Raw genomic sequence first — 24,338 nt, 5'->3', positions numbered from 1 at the left:
CGCCCAGGTAATGGGGGTGAGTTGGTTCGCCCATGACATGCAGGGTCGGTTCTCCCAGGTAAGTTTTACAAGTTTACATGTGTTAGTGTGATCAACTACTTTACATTGAATGATTGATGATGTGGACAGTGCAATAATTGGTTAATTACGATAACTGGATTGCAGGTGACACTCCTGCCAGGATCGTGTGTATAGAAATTTCGAAATCTGTGTACACATCGCGGCATTCGTTTGATTTGACACTTTGAGCAGTGCAGAATGAATCCTTCCTGGCTGCATTGTTTTAACAACGAAATGGGAGCAACTATATATATTTTTTTTGCTGATCTTCACTTGTTGGAGGAAATAAAGATATTCAATTCAATTCAATTCAATTCAATTCATGCTAAATATTCAGATATTGTATGAAAATTAACTTACATTGTACAAGACCAGAAGAAAAAAGACAGATAGGCGGACAGTTGAGTACACATACAAAAGTATAATAGAAGGACAATCATTATTTGAATGATAACATCATGTTATGTAGCATGTCTGTGACTTAATTGAAGAGGTAGTATCTGTTTCGGTATTTTTTTTATTTGTTGTGTTTGGCTTGTGGTAATCCAGTAAACCCAGCCTGGATCTAATTAATGTATTAAATGTGTTTTTCATGTGAATCAAACTTATCTTGCGGCTTTAGAAATAAAGATTACAAACCTGCCAGTGTTGCAGGTAATAATGCTCAGTTTGTATTGTTTTATCGTGCCGAGTTTTGATGTATAGATGTTTATACATGTATATGTGTATGATGATATTGTTTGGACATGCAGAAATTGGATTGACAAACCATCTATTAAGGGTTTTAGCATTGATTTGAAATACTAAGAAAATATAGTTGACACGAATTCTACTTTCACTTTCGATATGCAACAAAATGTGAAAATGGAACGTTCATCATATTCGTATAGATATGTACTTCATAAAGAATTGGTCCACTACATATAAGACATTTCTATAAACTCCGCATAACCGAGAACATGCAGTTAAGGACATATGAAAATATTTAGCGTGTAGTATCAACTATCGTAACGAACCGGCCGCTATTTTATATTGGAGCTATTCGTTTCGAACGTCTTGCAGAAACGAAAGTTGTAGACTCCATAAACTTGTATTTCTGTCATACTGGAAACAGAATATATAAGAATCCAGTAGGAAAAAAATTGTCTTTATGATTCGTTTATCGATTTTACATCTTCATACGATATTAAATACCAGAACCCTGACCCGACATCACAACGTAAGGAGTCGAACGCACCGAACCTAGTTTACAAATTAAAAATATAAAGTTCAAGGCGAGGATAGGAAAATATTCCAAGAATTAGAGTTGGATTTTACTAATATAATTAGAGTGTTTTATTCATAAAACATTGTTACTTACGTGGAATGTTGATAATTTTTACATGATTAGTCGTGCAGTATATATTAGTGTCCAGCATATGCTAGCGACGATGACAACTAGCAGAAAGCGAAAGTAGAACACTCTCATTTCTCAACTTTCCGAAAAATGTCTTCTAATTTTGACGAAGTATTGGGTCTGCTGCTATGAAATGGCTCTCTTTGGGACATCTACAAATCGAAGGTTTGTAAGATTGAACCTATACGTTTGTTACAGATTGGGCTAACTCCAAAGTCTTTGTGACTTAGACATCGTGTGGTGTACTACAGGTAGTGCCATATAGTTGAGTGTAGACTTATCATTACACCCTAGTTCACTTCTTGTGAACGATGAGGTGACTTAAAGTTCACACGAAAAATACTACAGGTAAACTAGAAGTGCACTGAGGTCCACACAGGTAGAGTGAAAAATCTCCAATAAATAGGGCTTACTCCAATTTCGCCTTAGCTGTCAATTTCACGGTAAAAAATTATTCCCATTTCGCCTTAGTGCCAAAACCAGATAGGAAGAAGTCAGCTAAGGTGAAAAGGGACCTTGTATATACAACTTAAGGAAGTCAAGTAATTAATTTAATAATGTTTATTTAGCTATATACGAGTATTCTTCTTGCAATGTCATCAATACAAACATAATAAACATTACAGATATATAATATATATTGATACAGACAAGTATACATTTCATGCAACAAAATGTCACAACACTGTATAACTAGTCACTGAGTTTCAGAATGTAGGATGCTGCGTCTCCAAACTGGATGAAGTCTTTGGTCCACTTCATTAGATCAGCCTTTAGGTTTGCTAGACGTTCTTCTACTTCTCTGTACTTAATCTGTGAGTTTCAGGCAGTCTTCTCTCTGTGGGGCATCATCTAGGTCATGTAGCCAGTAATCTTCAACTTGGTGAAGTGGAAGAAGTGGCAAAGCTACTGCACGGCGGACAAGTTTCTGGACTTGGGGAAGGTTCTTGTAGTCAGTCTGAAATCCATATTCTTGCGTCTTTTTCCAGATAGCTTTTGTGTAGTGGAATAGGTATCCTTTGAGTTCTGCTGCTGGAAATGTCTGAGTGACGGCATTATGGGAAGGACATTCCAAATCAAGGCTAACTGTGCTTGGTGAGAAGTTCAGGTTGTGTCGAACAGCAATGTTTTTCAGAAGCGTGAATAATCTGTTGTAGGTGTTAGTATCTCTCTTTGGCAGTAATGAATACACAGGCAGAAACATAACAGTACCAACAAAAGCATGGATGGTGAAGATACTGTCAAACATCTGTGGGGCTGTATAAAAGGTTCCATCGCAGTAGACGGTCTCAGCAGAGCATAGATGTACTAGGTTCTCGTCAGTAGTGAATATCAGTATTTTGTCTACACGTAGCATAACTCCTGCCATGTTGATTGTGAAACTGATACTTTAGCATACTGTTAAAGGTCTTTTATATATAACATGTAAGCTGAGATGAGGAGTTATTCCAAGCTGTTCAGTCTGTAAAAGTCTACTATGAATATTTTTGTATACATATATCCCCAAGAAAAACTATCTAAAAATATAACTAAAAATATAAGTTGCTTATAAACATACATTTCTTAGAAAAACTAGGGTTTTAGAATAAGATTTGTTCCTTCTTTGAATTATAAAAGAAATAAGAAATAAATTCAATATATATTTAGATATATTTAATTGATTTAGTATCAAAATGTACAAGTTCCAATACAAAATGTAGTTATTTTCATTTCTTCATATATATTTTATATATTATATACCAGGTATATCTTAAATCTATGTGGCCTTTGGTCAATTATAATTAAGATTTAACTGTAGAATGAATTATTGTAAAAACAACATGTAATTGGTTTGTTTATCTTTCCACACTTTTCTTAAATTCCCACTTTGCCTTAGCCCTATTCTCATTTCGCCTTAGCACATTTCCACCTGTTTTATACCAATATATGTAACTAAGGCGAAATGGGAACACACCATAAATAGTAGGTAGAGCCCGTCGCCTCATTGTGTACAGCCCAGAGACTATACAACCCAAGGCTACCTGTGATTTTACCAGTACAACTGTAGAGACATTTTGTGCCTCATGTAACAGCACTACCTGTTTAGCAGCATATCATTACATATATTGAATAAATATATATTAAAAAAATTCATAATTATCCAATGGACCATAAAACTCTTAAATTCTAAATATCTTTTTTCAAAACATACTTCTTATAAGTAAGAGTGAATGTTTTATATAATCCTTTTACAAATAAATAAAAATATTACATTTGATTTCACAAAATAAGACTTAGATATACCTGTGAGGTGTTGTTCTGCAATCTTGTATCAGTATTTACAATTAATATTTTCTTGACAGTGGCAAAACAGACAATTATCTGAAATTTAGATTGGTATATAAGTTATCTAACATTTAAAAAAGAAAATTTACATTAATGCTAAATAACTATTTCTTTTAAACTGTGTATTCTTACATTTGTCACACTCTCTCCACACAATTCAATGTTCAACTAGTAAATATTATTGCTTTATTTCTTTGGCGCTGGGACCCAGATTAATTGGCTTATTACTTCCTTTACCTGGATTTATCTCTCATGAAATTACATGTTGTTTCACTAATTAAAGTCTGTTCTACCGAATGTATTTCATATTCTGGTTGTTATCAATCCATCAATTAAACCTATTGAAATATATCAATTTTTTTGACTGAATAAGGTCATTATCAATTTTATCCATAGCAGAACTTCTGTCATAACATGTATAACACATTTCATTTCTTTTGTTCATTTTGGAGGCAATAAAGAGAATAATGATAATTAAATATAGAGGTCAGTGTCAGTATGCGTAGCTGTAACGTTATATAGGAATTATATTCCAGATGTATTGAAATAAATGTGTCAGTATGCGTAGCTGTAACGTTATATAGGAATTATATTCCAGATGTATTGAAATAAATGAATTTTATCAAAATGATCAAACTTGGAAAATTATCCAATTTGAATACTAAGACAAAGCAGCGATTTCTAGATATAAACTTTTGACCATAACACAAATAATATATCTAAAGAAGTAGATAATTCTTTCAATTCATTAATTTCCTAGCAATGTTGTCTGCAATTTGTATAATTTCTCCAAATAGTATGGCTTTCATTCATCACAGATCTTTTGTTCCTATTAAGTCTATGTTTTTGCAACTATTAATTATAATTGCAAAATTGTAGCTTTTCAATTTCTTTTCATTTTGAGTTATGAAATGTATATGAATTAATATTAGAATAAAAAGGGCATCGACACAACTGTTAGATAAGTATACAGGAAAGGACTTTAGACATCACACAGGTAAAATCACAGGTAGCCTTAGGCTTATCCATACTAGGGGAGATACCTCCATCATCTTCTAGTGCACAAAAAGTTTACCTGTAGTCTAAACCTCATCTATACCTAAAGTTAATCATGTGTACTAAGTGTAAAGATCAGTCTACACTCAATAGGGATATGTAATGATATAGGGGTGTGTGTTTATTTAGGGAGGTGTACTGATATAGGGGTGTGTGTTTATATAGGGAGGTGTAATGATATAGGGGTGTGTGTTTATATAGGGAGGTGTAATGATATAGGGGTGTGTGTTTATATAGGGAGGTGTAATGATATAGGGGTGTGTGTTTATATAGGGAGGTGTAGTCGTATTGGTTTGTGTTGATATAGGGAGGTATAATGATACAGGGGTGTGTGTTTATATAGGGATATGTAATGATATAGGGGTGTGTGTTTATATAGGGAGGTGTAATGATATAGGGGTGTGTGTTTATATAGGGAGGTGTACTGATATAGGGGTGTGTGTTTATATAGGGAGGTGTAATGATATAGGGGTGTGTGTTTATATAGGGAGGTGTAATGATATAGGTGTGTGTTTATATAGGGAGCTGTAATGATATAGGTGTGTGTTTATATAGGGAGGAGTAAAGATAAAGAGTTGTGTGTTTATATAGGGAGGTGAAATGATATAGGTGTGTGTGTTTATAAAGGGAGGTGTATTGATATAGGTGTGTGTTTACATAGGGAGGGGTAAAGATATATAGATGTGTGTTTATATGGGGAGGTGTAATGATATAGGTGTGTGTTTATATAGGGAGGTGTAATTATATAGGTGTGTGTTTATATAGGGAGGTGAAATGATATAGGTGTGTGTGTGTTTATATAGGGAGGAGTAAAGATAAATAGTTGTGTGTTTATATAGGGAGGTGAAATGATATAGGTGTGTGTGTTGATATAGGGAGGTGTAGTGATATAGGTGTGTGTTTATATAGGGAGGTGTAATGATATAGGTGTGTGTTTATATAGGGAGGTGTAATGATATAGGTTTGTGTTTATATAGGGAGGTGTAATGATATAGGGGTGTGTTTATATAGGGAGCTGTAATGATATAGGTGTGTGTTTATATAGGGAGGTGTAATGATATAGGTGTGTGTTTATATAGGGAGGTGTAATGATATAGGTGTGTGTTTATATAGGGAGGTGTAATGATATAGGTGTGTGTGTTTATATAGGGAGGTGTAATGATATAGGGGTGTGTTTACATAGGGAGGGGTAAAGATATATAGATGTATTATATAGGGAGGTGTAGTGATATAGGTGTGTGTTTATATAGGGAGGTGTAGTGATATAGGTGTGTGTTGATATAGGGAGGTGTAATGATATAGGTGTGTGTTTATATAGGGAGGTGTAGTGTTGATATAGGGAGGTGTAATGATACAGGGGTGTGTTTATATAGGGAGCTGTAATGATATAGGTGTGTGTTTATATAGGGAGGTGTAATGATATAGGTGTGTGTTTATATAGGGAGGTGTAATGATATAGGGGTGTGTGTTTATATAGGGAGGTGTAATGATATAGGTGTGTGTTTATATAGGGAGGTGTAATGATATAGGTGTGTGTTTATATAGGGAGGTGTAATGATATAGGTGTGTGTTTATATAGGGAGGTGTAATGATATAGGTGTGTGTTTGTATAGGGAGGTGTAGTGATACAGGTGCGTGTTGATATAGGGAGGTGTTATGATAAAGGGCTGTGTGTTTATATGGGGAGGTGTAATGATATAGGTGCGTGTTTATATAGGGAGGTGTAATTATATAGGTGTGTGTTTATATAGGGAAGTGTAATGATTTAGGGGTGTGTGTTTATATAGGAAGGTGTAATGATATAGGTGTGTGTTTATATAGGGAGGTGTAATGATATAGAGTTGTAATGATATAGGTGTGTGTTTATATAGGGAGGTGTAATGATATAGAGGTGTGTATAGGTGTGTGTTTATATAGGGAGGTGTAATGATATAGAGGTGTGTGTTTATATAGGGAGGTGTAATGATATGGGTGTGTGTTTATATAGGGAGGTGTAATTATATAGGTGTGTGTTTATATAGGGAGGTGAAATGATATAGGTGTGTGTGTTTATATAGGGAGGTGTAATGATATAGTGGTGTGTTTATATAGGGGTGTGTTTATATAGGGAGGTGTAATGATATAGGTGTGTTTGGTTATTAGCCCTTTGGACCAGGTGAGCTTATGCCATAGCGTTGCATCCATTTTGCGTTTGTCCGTCTGTCTGTCATCCATCCGTCCTGTGTCCGTCAACTTTTCATTTAAACAACTTCTTCTGAAATACCGAAAACGGTAGAGTTATCGTATTTGGCTGGGACATTCCTTTAATGAAACCCAAGAAAGTTTGCAAAAAGAAATGACCTTGACCCATATTCAAGGTCACAGAGGCAGATGTGTTAAAACTTTAAACGATTTCTACCCATATACTGGAAGGCCTAGAATCATTATATATGGCTTGAAGGTTCCTTTGATGAAGCCCAAGAAAGTTTGACCCATATTCAAGGTCACAGATGTCAAATGTGTGAAAACCTTTAAACAACTTTTTGTGATTAACCAAATATCTAGGATAGTGATATTATGCCAAATTAGGTTCTCAATGATGCCCGATTATAGAAAAAGAAATAACCTTGATCCATACTCAAGATCACAATGATCAAATGCGTTGAACCTTTGAACAACTTCTGCTTAACCAAATGGCCTAAAATCATAATATTTGCCCAAAAGGTTCCCTTTATGGTGCCCACATAGTGTGTGAAAAAATAGCTTGACCCATAAAAATATCTAAGGTCACTGGGGTTAGATTGCGTAAAATCATTAACAACTTCTGATTGACCAGGCTATCATATTTGGCCAGTAAAAGTTTCACAAAGGCTTATATACAAATATGTAGAACCTTCCAATGACTTATTAAAGGAATATATTTGGCTGAGAATTTTCTTGGCATAATTTGGAATAAATTATAAAGACCTTTCACAGTGATGCCACACTGTTCCAAAAAAATAGATTAGGCCAAGCCTCCTGGAGGTCTGAGAGGCTTGAGCTAAGTAATGTGAAAAACTACATGTTAGCCATTTACTTATGTTCTATTCACAGCATTGAAATACAGAAAAAATGACCGGAAAGACAATTACAAGAGTTTAATTTTGATTTAAAATTCTTCATAATCATAGCATAAATAAATAAGAAATTCTAAGTTGATCCCATTTGCTATGCAGTGTTTATAGGCCTACAGTAAACTGTTATTAGTATATCTCCAGTAACCGGGGCTTAACTTACCATGGTGACATTACAAATGATGTGCATGAAACATTTTATTATTGGTTTTGAGTTAGGATTATGGTTTATAATTACAAGTACCTTAATTTTTCCAGTCTTTATATTTAATTGTTGCTATATATTGTTGACTTGTGCAAGTCTCAAATATGTTGTATCTGTGTTTGTAAACAATGATCTAAAGGGCAAGTAAGTTTCTGCTGCCCAGGGTGATCTGTCTAGCTATAACTAAGAGTTTTTCTGCTATATTGTTTGACCATCTTCTTTCCTTGATTTAAAAGAAAGCTATCAATTATATTTAACTGGAAACATTGCACAGATGAGGAGGCTGACTACTAAGGGACAGAACCCATATGGAGTAATTTGTTATATTGCTTTAGGCATCTACTTTGGAACATATGCACAGATATAGTAACGTTGGTCATAAAGATCCAGATGAGCGATACAGGCCCTCTGGGCCTCTTGTATAGGGAGGGTTTAATGAAAAATGGTTGTGTTCTTTTATAGGTGACCTGAAGGTATACAACTAATAAAAAAGGATGGCAATGGTTGAGGGTGAAGGCTCTATAGGGAGGACAACTGACGTCCAGCCCTGGGACATTATCAGACATGACCTCATTGGAGAGTTTGACTCCAGTCCTGATGTCTTCAATAGTGTCCTTCAGTATTCACAAAGCTATCTCGCTGGTGGAAATCAGCCTCAAAATGGAAGAGAATACTTTGAAAGGCTTGAGAACAATATGCTTCCAACAGATATGTTAGATTTTCTGATTGTGGTGATGGAACAGCTACAGTTACATGTAGACCTTGGGACAGTGTCAGTGCCTGGAGTCCTTCGGCAATTCAAAGAAAATCTGCAGGTGTACAGGAAAGCTGAGATGGAGGATGAACAAAGTGATAGAAACTTTGTTGGCAGAAAGAAGTACATCGATGAAATTAGAAATTTGTTTGAGGGGGACAATAGAATCTTCAAAGGTAGGAAGACAGAATTAAGTGTACAACATAGGGGAAAACCTTTGTTCTTATTGAGTTTAAATCCTGGTGACTGTTGTTGTTCACTGTTACCCAGCATTGATCACTTTGACTATCTCAAGGGATGACACCAAGATCACCATTTCAACAAACTTATTTTGTGACTAAAATAGAAATTCTTATAACAAAATCAGTAGAGGATTAGATATGATGTTTCAATGATTACATGGTCACTGTCATCAGACAAATGTGTGGAGCATACAAGCCCTGACACACATCTATGACCAAGTGGCAGAGTATAGCCGATTTAACTACAGTTCATTGTTACCATCATGTGTATTTTTTGGTCTATAATCTGTTTACTATCTCAACACAGGATTTTCAACCTTAGTGTTCATAGGATCATAGTACAACCAAAAAAGTTGGTCGATTCTCTGCCATCTCCTACACTACACACATCAGTGCTAGTACTCTCCACACTGATCATTCATCTGATGTAGGTGAATGTGTAGTCATTAAAACATCACACTCTAATCATCTACTGGTTGTGTTATAAAGTGAAGGTGACTGTGTGGTCATTGAAGCGTCACACTCTAATCTTCTACTGGTTGTGTTACAAGATAAAGGTGACTGTGTGGTCATTAAAACATCACACTCTAATCATCTACTGGTTGTGTTATAAAGTGAAGGTGACTGTGTGGTCATTGAAGCATCACACTCTAATCTTCTACTGGTTATAAAAAACTGCTATTCTATTAATATTACTTAACTGAAGAAAAGTTCCAAAATGTTTTTGTGACACAGTGACACTGATTGTTATGGAGACAGGAGCTGGTGCAGTATCAACTTTTGTTCTTCAAATGCCATGTGATTGATATGTTAATCCTAAATCAGCTTTCCTGTATATCCATTGACTAAGAATAATGAGCAACAGCGTTTCTACAGAAGGATATCCATTTAATGTCACAATGGCAAAAACGATTTCTTCTTAATGACATAGATTTCAATGGTCAAGATGCATAGTTAGGGAGTTATCACTTTTAAAGTCACAAATGTGTCAAATCATTGAAACAATTTCTTTTGAAAATCGAGAAGCACATTAAGATGGATCTTTTTAAATATTATATGTAGCTTCCTCTAGGCCTCTTATTGCTCCATTTTGATTTTTGACTGCATTAGAAGAACAAACTCTAGAATTAGATAATTTTAGATTGTTGCCACAATTGCTGAAGTGGAATTTTCAAACTTCATATAATTTAGAAGATGAACAGATGAAAGAGAATAAAAGGAAGGTTAGACAGTGGTGGAAGCTGGGATCCTTCTTGGATCTCTTGTGTGATTTATTGTTAAACTACTTTGATTTATAGGTGTTTGTATCTGTGGTATGGGAGGACTAGGGAAGACAACCCTGGCAAGTCACATCTGTAGACTCTTAAAACCTCGATGGAAAATCATCACTGTGGATCTGAGGTAATGTTTTTACCAGTGTGTAACAGAGATTATTATTTATTTTAATGCCTCTGCTAGGAATCGAACCAGGGACCCCTAACTTACTAGTCTAATGCTCAACTGATTGAGCTAAAGAGAAGTTCTCTCTAGCCGAGTGGTATGTCGCAGCTAGTATTGATCAGGGCTTCATGTAAAATGTATCAATATTATTTTTAAGAGGATGGTACTTATATTTGTATTTATATATCTGTGATCTGATTGGCTGAAATATATTACAATATAACAGGGAAGTGACCTTGTTAAAAGATCTACTGAGGGAGATTTTTATAAAACTCGGCTGTCCAGGATTCATTCAAGAATCTGAAGAAGATATTCTAGACCAGATAATCCAGTTTCTCTTGGAGAAGGACAGAATAAAACAAAGTAAGTAAACTTGAAAGATATTAGTGTAGGAAATCAACTTTGTCTATTCTTATGTAGACACATATCAGATATACTTAGTGATGACTGAGGCACTTGATCTTATAGCTGGTCACAGAAAGGAAAACTGAGGTATATTTATTCTACATCAATTGTCAATATTTCAATACAACATGACTAACATCTTTCTACCTAGCTGTGTTTAAACATTATTATTGCAATTTATTATAGATGTTCTATTTCCCCTGCTTTACATACATTCTGTAAAGACACATTGAATCTGCTTGTTTTCCTATTTGGCTGGATCCATGGTAGGTGAAAACTGTTGATAAACAAATGGAAACCTTTGAATGGTTGTCATCAGAACCTCACAGGGAAGTATTCTATCTCATTGTATGGTATACTGGTGATGTTATATACGTAACTAACTCTGGAGTCTGATGATAAAACATTACAACAAATCTTTATAAACAGTAATATCTCTAAATACCAAAGTGAAGTGTATTTATACTTTAACCTGCAGTATCTGTTACCACCTGTGCTGGGTTTACAAGACTCACATGTTGACTGTATGTCAGGATATTGTTATACAGTTGATTTTCTTAAGTTTGGGAGCATAGCTTGGAAGAGTAAGTCACACCAAGATGCCATCCATTGTCAAATGGTGGACCACACTTCAAAATGATCCAACTATTACAAACACCTTCATAGATATAATATTTCATCAGTTTTTCATGATGTTAATCTAGAGACATGATGCCGGTCTGTACCTTGATATTAATAAATCCATGATTCCTCTATAAAAGTCAGTATCCCCATGCCCACTTATATCATATCCCAGTCTCTCAATGCAGTCACACAGCACTTTGACTTTTAGGATTGCCTGGCATGAAGGGCATGAGAATTGTATCTGCTGTCTCATGATTCTTAAAAGGCAATTAGATTTCAGAAAGATCTTTTTTCTTCTTTCTAAATGTCTTCTTTGACACTGCCTCATTTTTGTCTTTATTTGAGTGTTTGCCTCTGTGAGGAAAGTTTTAGGTTCTGACCCCGAGATGAGACATATATAACAGAGTTTTTTTAATGGTTGTATTTACTAATCCTACAAACACATGTACTCACTTCATATTAGTTGGAAAAGTTTTAATCAGTGACTTTGTCTGTTGATAGGTCATTCAGTATGATAGCACTGTAAAATCAACATCAATGGTTCTACACTATCACAGGCTCCCACAAACACATGTACTCACCTCATGTTAGTGGGATCCTTGGTTTTAATATGTCCTACATCATATTCATACTGTAACATTTCTTAGATTTAATGGATTCTAGTTCTCTTCATTTTTGAGAATAAAATCATTGAAAATAAATATCTAGAAAATGATCTCTGATAAAGAAAACCAGGGTCCCTCACAAATTCTATGAAAAGTGTGTCATTACTTTTAGTTTTTGTGGAAAATATTTACCTAAAGAGATACATTTTACTATATACGATAAGATCAGCCCACAGTTCCTGGAGACTGGTCCACATGAATCATTATAAACAAACAGTGGAGATATATTAAGGAATGTGATAAAGACAAATGCACTCTATCTATATTGATAAAGATTGAGTCAGACGAGTGAGACCTCCTCCTCCATCCCCCAAAAGACTTTGTTCTTAGGCCTTACTACATTTCCATGGACAAAATGATTTTCACAATCAGATTTGCTTCCAATACATACTTGACTGCAATTTTTGATAATAGATAAATGTAGAGAGTTGTAGTTGTGTTTGGAGCTTACTTAGAGGAAGCTTATGCATTGCCTAGTTTGCTTTAATTCAATCAAAGTGACATGTTTGAATCACTCTTTTTGCTTTTGAATTCTAACGTTATAGAAAATAAAGGTGTCATCCCCTTCATGCAAAAAAGGGGCCCAAGAAAAAAACGATTTTAACAAAATCAGAATTGATGGGAGTACTTATGTACCTCTTACTCCTTATTTCCTGTTTTTAGGCTTTCATTCACACCATTGACAGAATATCTGGAGTTTGATTTCTTAAGGAAAAAAAAAAGAGATTGTATGTTGTTACTTTTCAGCCTGATCAAATCTTCAACCTCAGTAAACATTTTGTAACATGATTGCAAAACTGTTTTTCATCTACAGAACATATCATTTATGAGTTTCTTATACTTTTAAGTAATGTTCAGAATTTGAATTCATCAGATTTGTCAGATCACCATCTGCTGATTCTGTGGTTTTTCCATCCATTTATCGATTGTCAGATGACATGTAAGGGCCATGGTCCTCTTGTTGTATAATAACTTGCAAAGAGAAAATGTTGGAAGTAAGATATTTTAAGAGACGTTGTTAAGATAAGAAATTTGTTTGAATACGGTCAGTGTGATTATCATCAAGTGGTACTGCTTCAAGAAACCTTTTGGCACAATGTGTTTATAAATCAGATCAGCCACATGTGGCATATTTGTCAAAAACTACACAAGATGTGCGAGTTATATCATCAGATATTTGTCAAAAACTACACAAGATGTGCAAGTTATATCATCAGATATTTGTCAAAAACTACACAAGATGTGCGAGTTATATCATCAGATATTTGTCAAGTATTATCTGTATAGCACTGCAAAGTTTAAGCAAATAAGCGATTGTTTAACACAGAGATTTAAAGAGAAGGAAAAACATTGTTTACCAGTTTTAACAGGTGCAGTTTATAAGCATATATCTTTTATTAGGGAGCATTCTAATGCTGGACAATATTGAGGATATCATTAATAATGAGGGCACAGACAGGTTCAAGGAGGGATTTCTATCCAAGTTTGGTGAACTCCTGCAGGAAGATGACGATTACAAAGTAAGAAGGAGTTTACTATGACAACTTTCTCTTCTTTCTCCCAATGGGGGATTCTTCTTATGAAACACTGTTAAAAATCTTACCCAGGTATTCCATAAACAAGTTTTAGAGAAGGTGTTCATAATAATTAGGGACATGTGTGACATATGGTAACAATCTTTTAGGATTGAATGTTAGCTCTAGTTGGTTCAACTTGGTGATTTTTTATGCTTTTGATTAAAAGTTGGCCATATCAAATTACTTGAGTTTATCAAAGACAGAAATTTTCTGCTATTGTAACAACAAGCCCTGTTTAGAAAAGCTACATCTACTCAGCTTTTGCTATTGTGAAAAATCAAATCCTCTTCGTAGCCCCTACACAACTCAATTTTTGCTGTTGTAAAACAACCCTGTTTAAAACTTCTAAAATACCCCAATTTTTCTATTGTAACAACAAACCCTGGTCATAGCCCTTTGCTGCTGTTTTTTTTATCATACTATACTATTTGTTGATAATGTACTTTCCAGATGCGTTTGCTGTTGACATCCCGTGTGAAGCTGTCAAAGCTGGTCAAGGGAAGGACTGGCAATAGGTCCTTACCATCGCGACAGGACAGTGGTATTGGTGTGATATTGGAAAAAGAATTGTCTCCCATGGAACCAAGTGATGCTCATGAACTCTTTAGAAGATCTATTTGTGGGGTAATCTTTTATTCTAATTTCCATGAGTTTGACATCATGTGAGGTGAATGAAAAAGTTCTTTTTTATTAAACAACCATTTTCTTATGCTCCATGAAGGGAGAACATATAGTCGCCACTTTGTCAGTCCATTTGTCAGTCCAGTTGTCCGTCCATTTGTCCGTCCATCTGTTTGTCCATCTGTCATAATTTTGTCTGGAACATGACACAAAATCTATAAGAGGTATCAACATAAAACTTCATAGGTAGATAGATCACAACAAGGAGAAGTGCAATGCACTAGAACCATCACTCTCTTTTGTATAATTTAGGAGTTATTGCCCTTTGCTACTTTCCATACTTAAATTTTGTCTGGAGCATGACACTAAACTATAAGAGGTATCAACATATAACTTCCTAGCAGATAGATCTCAACAAGGAGAAGTGCAGTGCACAAGAACCATCACTCTCTTACCGTTATTTTTTATATTTCAATTTTGTCATAATTGAGGAACCATCTTTGACGGCCCATTTTTCTCCATGACAACACATGTGGATAACAAAGAAGTCAAACTAGGATTACCATATAACGATGACTTAATCAAGAAATATTATTGGAAATAATGACATGATTTTTGCAAACCTCTGTGTCATATTATTTCATCTATTCATTTTATACGATAACAATGCACAATCATATCTTAGCATGTTGATATATTTCTAAAGTAAAGATATCTTGAGCAAATTTCATCTGGCATACAGGGCATCTAATCTCACCATTGTCACATCAAGATATGTCACAATTTAATGTATTTTAATAGTCTATATAGCAAGTTAGCTGATATTGTATACTAAACACCATCACACTATTATTTTATGGATCAACTTGACAAGACCTAAAAGATTTTGTCTCATTTTAGCTGCAAAGTTGGTAAAGGTTACTTGTTCTACTGTTTAGCATGTTATTGTTCATGTAGCAATTTTACTGCCTATTTGACCTCTGTCACAGAGTGAAGTGAATTCACACCTGCAAGTAACAGGTGTAGATAACTAAAACCTGCAAGTAACAGATGTAGGTGATTAACACCTGCCAGTTAAAAGTGAAGGTAAATCACACCTGCCACTTACAGGTGAAGGTAATTAACACCTACCAGTTAAAAGTGAAGGTAAGTCACACCTGCTAGTTAAAAGTGAAGGTAAATCACACCTGCCAGTTAAAAGTGAAGGTAAATCACACCTGCCAGTTACAGGTGAAGGTAATTCACCACTGCCAGTTACAGGTGAAGGTAATTCACAACTGCCAGTTACAGGTGAAGGTAATTAACACCTGCCAGTTAAAAGTGAAGGTAAATCACACCTGCCAGTTACAGGTGAAGGTAATTAACACCTGCCAGTTAAAAGTGAAGGTAATTCACACCTGCCAGTTAAAAGTGAAGGTAAATCACACCTGCCAGTTACAGGTGAAGGTAATTCACATCTGCCAATTAAAAGTGAAGGTAAATCACACCTGCCAGTTACAGATGTAGGTAATTAACACCTGCTCGTTAAAAGTGAAGGTAAATCACACCTGCCAGTTACAGGTGAAGGTAAATCACACCTGCCAATTACAGGTGAATGTAATGCACAACTGCCAGTTACAGGTGAAGGTAAATCACAACTGCCAGTTACAGGTGAAGGTAATTAACACCTGCCCATTATGGGTGAATGTAATGCACAACTGCCCAGGTGAAGGTAATTAACACCTGCCCATTATGGGTGAAGTAAATCACAACTGCAGTTACAGGTGAAGGTAATTAACACCTGCCCATTATGGGTGAAGTAAATCACAACTGCCAGTTACAGGTGAAGGTAATTAACACCTGCCCATTATGGGTGAAGTAAATCACAACTGCAGTTACAGGTGAAGGTAATTAACACCTGCCCATTATGGGTGAAGTAAATCACAACTGTCAGTTACAGGTGAAGGTAATGCACACCTGCGTGTTACAGGAGAAGTATAATTACCTGCTTCTTTTGTTTGATCACATGTGGCAATTATTCATCCTAGCCTAGCTTTTCTAGACCTTGTAGTTGTAAGGTCATCATACCATAGGTCATGGTGACCTATTATATTCATTCTACATCCATTGTCTTGTGGCATGCTTTAAGGTTTTTTTTTACTGAACAAGATAACTTCACAGTTATGGTCAATTGTATTACTTCGGAGCTACCGAAAATGATGACTTGAGAAAATATTGATCAATTGCAATTAAACTTGGTGTGCAGCCTTATGTTAAGTCTCAGATGAATTGGACATTGGCACTTATTTGATCTTTATTAAAAGACTTATGATCCTTTGCTCTTTTACTGATATTGAACCTTTATAATACGATAATTTTGGGGAATATGAACACATTTTGATGACATTTGGTATGTCGCCTTACATCAATAAAAAGTAGGTAAAATCTGGGATGAGTTTGACAAAGGGTCTGGTTCCAAGGTTATTTGATTAGCGGTGGCCCTTGCAGTTTTATAACTATTGAACCTTGTAAAGATGAGTTTTGAGTTACTATGAATATGGACTATGAAGTATGATTTAGTATGCAGCCTTATATTATTAAGATCTAAGACAAGTTCAACAATGCGACCGATTTGATGTTACTTACAGAGTTATGGCTTTTTGTAATCTTGTGAACACAATAATGTAAGTTAACACTTTCAGGTTTTGATAGATTTTGTATGCAGCTTAAATCAATATCATCTTTGACGAGTTCCACTACATGTTCAATTGAGGTCATTCAGGTGACCGTTCAGGCCCATTGGTCTTTTGTTCTGAAGATCTCTAACTTCTCAAAGTATCTGGATCCTGTGACAAATTAAATTAGTCATGGTAATTCATTTGACCTTGCTACTGATAAATATAATTCACTAGACCTTAGAATAAGTTGTACGATCAAACAAGAAAAAAACATTTTGTGTCATTTCGACTAAAAAGTAATTGGTCCGTTTATGGCTTGAAGCCAAGAATGAAACAAGGGTCAGCCCTATTTCTACTCAGCAACATTTGCTTTGGGATCAAATATTTTGTTTTATAGCTCTGGATTTGTGTAAACTTCTGCATAGCACAATTACATTCGTTGTTTTTAAAGCTAGTATGGTACCACAAAAATGCTTATGCCTCTACAGTGCATGTCCGCTCTGTAAGTTTTTTTATTGAAGTTTTATATGTTGCAGAAAAAAGTAGAAAGCTCAAAGATAGAGAAGATATTGAAGCTTTGTGGATATAGCCCTTTGGCCATAACTACATTATGTGGTTCAATTCGCTATGGTCTCCTCAACCCATATACCATCATTGAAAACCTGAAACCAGAATCACGGTTCGGGTCTATAGAAGAGACTGCTGCTGTCACCCAGTGCCTAGAAAAGACTTTTGATTTACTTGGAGACAAAGAAAAACAGTATCTGGTTCGACTGTCCATATTTCACACTGCTTCATTTGACCTAGAAGCAGCTGCAACTGTCCTTGGTGAAACCAGTTTGCGGGGCGAACAAACATCACTGAAATTATTTAACCTGCGATCTCGACATCTTCTAGAGTCAACTGAAGCTTCTTATTCTGATCATCCTGGGAGAGTGGAGACCAGATTTTCTCTTCATCCTCTTGTATTTCATCTCTTAAAGAGTAAAGCACAGTCTCAACCTTTCCTTCAAGCCATGAAGATTGCTAAATATAAGTTTGTACAACATTTTCGAAGGGTCGTTTGTAAGATTGCAGAGGAAATGGAGATAAACTGTTTGCAAGGTCAAAGGAAATTAGGAATTGACCGTGTCCATGTATCGAATTTCTATGAGATCTTGGCAGGACCAGATGCTTCTGAAACAACGGACAACTTCCAAACTATAGTGGAGAGTAGAAGAATTTCTGAAATATCCGATGAACTTCTTTATGATGATACAAGATGGGGCCTTGTGAAAAACTTTATCGCTAAAACAAAGGGTAAGGAGACGAGCCAGCTAGAATATATCTTCTGGAGAGTCTACCAGGCCACTATGGTGATGGACATGGATAGAAATCAGGAAGCAAAAACCATATTGGAAGATGCTGACGTTTTACTGCACAAAGTAAGAGGAGAGGAATTTGCAATGGCTGCTGTCATTGGCAGTTTCTTCTATGCTAAAGGCAGGCTTTTCCTCCGAGAATATCAATGTGAAGAATCAATTGAATGCCTTAAACAGGCATCGCATATGTTTAGAATCAGAGGTATGAAGAAAGACTATCAAGCATACCTGGCTAAGATTTTCAATGCTTTGGGTGTGGCTCACCTTAGGCAAAGTGAGGCAAATTTAGAGAAGGCTCGTGAATACCATCAGAGAGCATTAAAATTAATCACAAAATGTTCCCAAAAATGGTTCAATGTTGAAGTTCCTGGGTATATACAAAACTTGGGAACATGTCTGTTCAAAGAAGGCCAAGTTCTTTCTAAATCTGGAAAAACAGAGGAAGCAAAATCAAAATACCAAGAAGCCATTCAGTACTATGATAATGGAATAAAACTCAGCTTTCAGATGAACCTTCACAAACAGGACGGACATGCTCAGATTCTTCATAATAGAGGGGAAGCACATGCTGCACTGGAAAATTTTGAGAAAGCAGAAAAGGATGTTGAAGATGCGATGATGTTGAGGCGGAAATTAATGAGTCCACCGCATTTACAACTCACATTGGTTACCTTCAAGATGGCCAAAGTTCGGTACCAGAAGGCCGTCTGCTTATTCCATCGGAATAATAGGGGTAAATACTGCTGGTCGCATAAAAAAGAAAGATGATCTTATCTAGTTTGGTTTATGACTTAATCGAAAGTATGATATGTAATTCGTGAAATGAACATAAAATTGATCTAAAAGTCTCTTCTAAAGACACGTGGCTTATTAATGTTAATAACAGTTGTGACTATCCTTTCTAGTGACAGCAATCAACACGATGTTTGAGGCAAAGACACGATGTGATGAGGTCGTTGACTTCATTACTTGGGGAGGTCTACCAATCACTCACAGATTGTACCCAGAAGTCAAAGAACTTATCTTCAAAGTTCTGGTATCGCTTCAGGAGTGGAAGCAGCTGCAGAAACTTCTGAAAAAAATTCAGGTTTGTATTTTAACGAAAAGTTCTATCTAGTTTCAACGTTGTAAGCTCAAAGTATAGAGTGACTTTTGTCTCCTTTGAAAAGAGTTGCAGATAAAATCCTGAACGATAATACCAGACAGTAAACAACTGGGCGATATTGGCAGACAGGAACTAGAAAATGTTGCAGACGATAGATGCTTGCAGCTTGAAACTGAATAATGAAAATCATAAATGTTTGTATGCCGGTATTTGCATACTTTATAAATCAAATTCTTGTGTCTTGTAGAAATTTGAAGATGGAGTTTACCAGAAAGATATTGATAGAAGGCGGAGCATAAAAACAACGACAAAGCCTCGCTTAACACAGAATGAGCTGTATGCTTTGATAAACTCAAGGGGAGCCACTCTTATGCCAGCTAATGCGGGGTCAGATGATTCTGACATCGAGTTGCCGGAATCCTCTTCTTCCTCAGACGATGACAGTGATGAATACAATCCACTTAAACAACAGAAGCAGTATATGTTGGTTAAGGATAAAATCCCATCTGATTTGTTTGATGAAAAACAACGAGTCGTTGATTTCACCAGTATCTTGGATGGGTCCTATTTTAAAAATACGCAACCAATGGAAAATATGCCTGATTCAGGAATGTCTGTTGATGTTCCCGATGTGGATCTCTCCACGAGGATGGAAGTAGATGAAGAAGATGACACTGAAGACGTTGAATCGTCATTATCAAACAAAAATGTGTGCTATGAAGATTTGGTCACTCATGAACATCAAACTGAGCCCAACGAAGAGAATATGGAGAGAAAAACACACAATCCTCCAATTCGGCGACAATCAAGTTCTCAAGAAATGGATGTATTTGGTAAACTGGAACTATTACCACGTCAAAGCATCGAGATGCCAGAAGATATGAAGATTTTACAAGACAATTTGCTTCACAATGGAGCAGAGAGGCGCAGGGCTTGGCAAGGATCGAGTATGGAGTCAGCGTCACTAGAATACAGCATGGACAAGGAAGGAATTATCTCTGCCACCGAACAACTACAAAAAGTGGAATTGAGTGTGAAAAAGAGAAATTTGCTGAAAATGGGTGAAGCGGAAACCATTTTGGAAGAAGGTAACGTCCTTTGATTGGAAAAAGAACAATTATATTTATTTTTTGTTGGCGTATTTTTCAATCCTTACCGTAACTGATCTTTCGGGATCAAATCAGGTTATGAGCAGACAATACAAGTATATGTTTTCATATTACTTTTTTGATTTCAGAAATCAAATAGATTGTACGAAAGACACAAGAGAACAGCAACTTCTAATACATATTTATAGAGCTAGATAAGTAGAGCCAAAGACAAATAACTTCGTCATACAGCTATTTCATCTTTCTAGGACTTGTCAGTGATAGATCTGTTGTTCCTCCACGCAGTTACTCTAATTTGTTCCACTATTCAGCAACTTTTACTTATTTTGTCCCTTTTATCTGGTATAGGTCAATGGTACCGTTTTTTGTACAACCAATGCTTTTAAAGCTCATGTACACCTACCACTCTACCTAATTGTTCAAACCAGCGATTCAATATGTCTGATAATCTATTAGGGTATTTCCTGAACTAATTTAACACGTACTTCTGTTATCCTCTGCTTTTCAAGAAAAAAGGGAGCTCTCAGTCAAGGTGTCCGTCTGTCTGTGATAACTTCGCCATTATGATTTCGATACGGTTTAAATGTGTATTACTATGAGGTCTGATGACATATCTTATAAGGTTTCTGGTTTCTGATCGGCCATTTGATATTCGTTGATAACTTCGTTTGCTATAAATAGATTTCAATCAATTTTTGTTTACAGGCATATCTCACTATCTTTCAATTTTAGTTCGACTACCAATGTCATTCGCTGTCCTTTCGCATAATTTATCGGGATCTTCACTGATAATTGGTTTCTTTGCTAAGTGTCAGTAGATTTCAAGAGAATTCAGTTTACATGTGCATTTTTTTTCATCCTTTAGCCAGACTTTCGAATAATTCATTGAGAGAATGGTATATATTTCCAACAAATTTGCATGTGGGTTTTCCTATGGATGTGATATTCAATTTTGATATTCTTTTGTCCTTATGGAAATCATGCGCATTAAACTTGAAACACAAAAAACCGCCTTACCATATTTAATCCACGAAAATTCTGTAAGGATTTATAGAGCAGACATGACCAGTGACTTTATATATACATAAGCAGTATTTCGGTGAAGGAAGAGAGAAGTGATGAGGTTTTGTTTGTCCTGCAAAACTCGCAGAAAATTCAGACTATCAATTCAATACTTTCATTTGTATGGAACTATGAAGAAAAAAATAGAAATTGAACCTGTTGATTATGTAACCATTGTATTTGTGGATGATGCCAAACTATACTTCAAACATCCACAGTAAAAGATGATCTACATCAAAATATCAGTGGAATGGACTTAATGCCTGTTATTGTTAAATTAACATACATATAGAATTGTGCTATCTTGTTCAGTCTTTATTAGAATGAAGTAAAGAATTAATTGCCGTGTGGTTAACTGTCTCTCACTAATTCGTTGCTAGTGAGTTCCACTCACTCCTCTGTACTGATAATTGTGGCGACGAGTTTTGATCTTATTGATTGTTGATGTTGATACAAATGGCCAATCAACTTTGTATTTATATTACTAATTTGCTACTAACTCTTGATGCTTATTTAATTGTCACATCTAATTGTTACTTCTGATTCTATTTTTTTTTTGTTTAATGAAGATTCTGATACGGAAGATAATGTCCCTGTGGTTGAAAATACAAAAGAGATCGAGCAGACAAGGGAGCGAAGGAGAAGGAAGGCAAGAATCTCACGCCAGACTAGTGTTTCAGACGACACTCCAGTTTTGCATGCAAAACGCCAATTCCAAGAAGGAAACTAGAATGCAACAACTTATTGTATGAATTAAAATATCTGCTGTATCGACATAAATGGGGATCCTACAACACAGCTTGAGACATTTGTTCGAGTGCCAGTGCGAGTACGTCAGACTTTTTTCTCGAACATTAGGTGAGTCTATTGAATAGTGATATATGTTATTCTTGCATGTCAAGACGGCAATGGATCACCTCATTGCAAGAAGAGGAATAAAAAAACGAGTATAGATTTATTTTCATTTCATTAATTGCTTGAGCTGAAAACGAAGATAGAAGAAATGTAACAAGGGAAATGAAAGTACATGTGAACAGGGATTCAAATCTCGCCATGGAAAACGGCGAGTGCTCACAAATTAAAAGCAGTTTTTGCTTTAAATCTGAGTCTATCAACAGCTTACAATTTCTGCTCGCTTTTCTTTATAAATCCACAAAAAAAAAAAAAAAAAAAAACAAAAACAAAAAACAAAAACAAAAATAAATAAAAAAAAAATTGTTATGTTTTAGATGTTTTACAACTTTGCTAGCACTGTGATATGACGAAAATAAATACAGCCTTAGATCCATGACCTGTTTATACATCTTGAAAAAAACGCTCTCAAACAGGAGAACGTCATCTTCAGACTCGTAATCGAAATGAATTAATGTTCGTATTTAAAACACTATTAATATGAAAGTTAAGTCTTTTTCCATAACTACGGGTCTTGTGAGAGTCACACCTCTTTTTTCGACGACGCGTTTCTGCAGATCGGGGTTAAGGAACACTCCATTATTATAAATAAAGCTAACATTAAAACGTGTAATTATTAAAAGTTGATAACATTACATTGACAATGTCTAAGTCTCGAAATAATCATAAATATTTTATAAATTGCAGAACATTTAAATTTTAGGCCTGAAGTATGCATGTTACCTGTGAATGTAGACACTGTTTATATATAATATATGTATTTCCTGTACAATTTTCACGCTAATGTCACCAGGAAAAATGTAACCCTCTTTAGGAATTGATTTAAAAACCAATAAAATATGTTGGAATGTGAAGTGATTTTGCCTTTAAAATTTAACTGATACGTGTAAAGTGATGTATAAAGGTATAAGTATGGACCGACATTAGACAGAATTGTCTGTGTTATTCAATGTTGAAGTATTCAATACGTTTAGAAATTCTGCCACTGTATTGCAACATGATTTAATGTCTTTTCAGTATTATGTGTTTCTGCAATGATTTTTTATATTAATTATGTCACCTGATCTGATAATCAATTAATCATGCCCATGTATCGATGAAATATTTATATTGATAATCATAGAACCTATAATTATATAACCAAGCGTTTGACAATGGTCAACATTTCGACAACCTTTCACTTAGATCTTGAATCTCAGTATCTACGTCTTACAATTGCACGTACAAGTCTTTATTCGTAATGTATGGAAACTTAATACAGCATGTCAATCGTCGAAATAACGATTAAATGACATGTGATAATTCCTGCTTGTTTTAGTATAATTTTCACAAGAAAATCAAACTCGCTTAATTAAGTCAGGCCCTGTTGATGGTAGATAGTGTTAGCACTTGCTTCTCCAAGCAATAAACTGATCACAGTGAACAATATCTACGAATACCAGAATTATCTTCAAATACAGGAACGCTTAATTTTAGTAATGTGTTAAGCCTGTTTCGAATTGGTCAGTTGACTATAGTGTCTCTTCGGTGTAGATATGTTAATGATTTATATATAATTCAATCTACTGTCAATAAGCAGTTATCAAATTTATCTAAAAACAGACACGCTGTTTCCAAAAATCATTTGTCTTTTCTTGTTCATTATATATAAAACTGTATTTGAAAGAATG

At 35.3% G+C, this 24,338-nt stretch overlaps 1 protein-coding gene across 1 annotated transcript; it reads left to right on the top strand.

Annotated features, from left to right (window-relative positions):
• Positions 1 to 1,410: 1,410 nt before the first annotated feature.
• Positions 1,411 to 22,925, top strand: LOC132545747 (uncharacterized). The gene is made up of 10 exons (XM_060209435.1): positions 1,411 to 1,621; positions 8,597 to 9,064; positions 10,429 to 10,531; positions 10,797 to 10,933; positions 13,666 to 13,784; positions 14,292 to 14,465; positions 17,656 to 19,213; positions 19,386 to 19,567; positions 19,833 to 20,673; positions 22,326 to 22,925. The coding sequence occupies exons 2-10, from the start codon at positions 8,629 to 8,631 to the stop codon at positions 22,484 to 22,486; spliced, it is 3,711 nt and encodes a 1,236-aa protein (XP_060065418.1). The 5' UTR covers positions 1,411 to 1,621; positions 8,597 to 8,628; the 3' UTR covers positions 22,487 to 22,925.
• Positions 22,926 to 24,338: the final 1,413 nt, after the last annotated feature.

This window comes from Ylistrum balloti, unplaced genomic scaffold (genome assembly GCF_031769215.1).
Source record: "Ylistrum balloti isolate Yb309-2 unplaced genomic scaffold, AGI_CSIRO_Ybal_v1 Utg369856, whole genome shotgun sequence".
NCBI classification, from domain to species: Eukaryota; Metazoa; Mollusca; class Bivalvia; order Pectinida; family Pectinidae; genus Ylistrum; species Ylistrum balloti.
The sequence above is the reverse complement of the archived record's forward strand: the minus strand, read 5'-3'. Positions and strand labels throughout refer to the sequence as shown.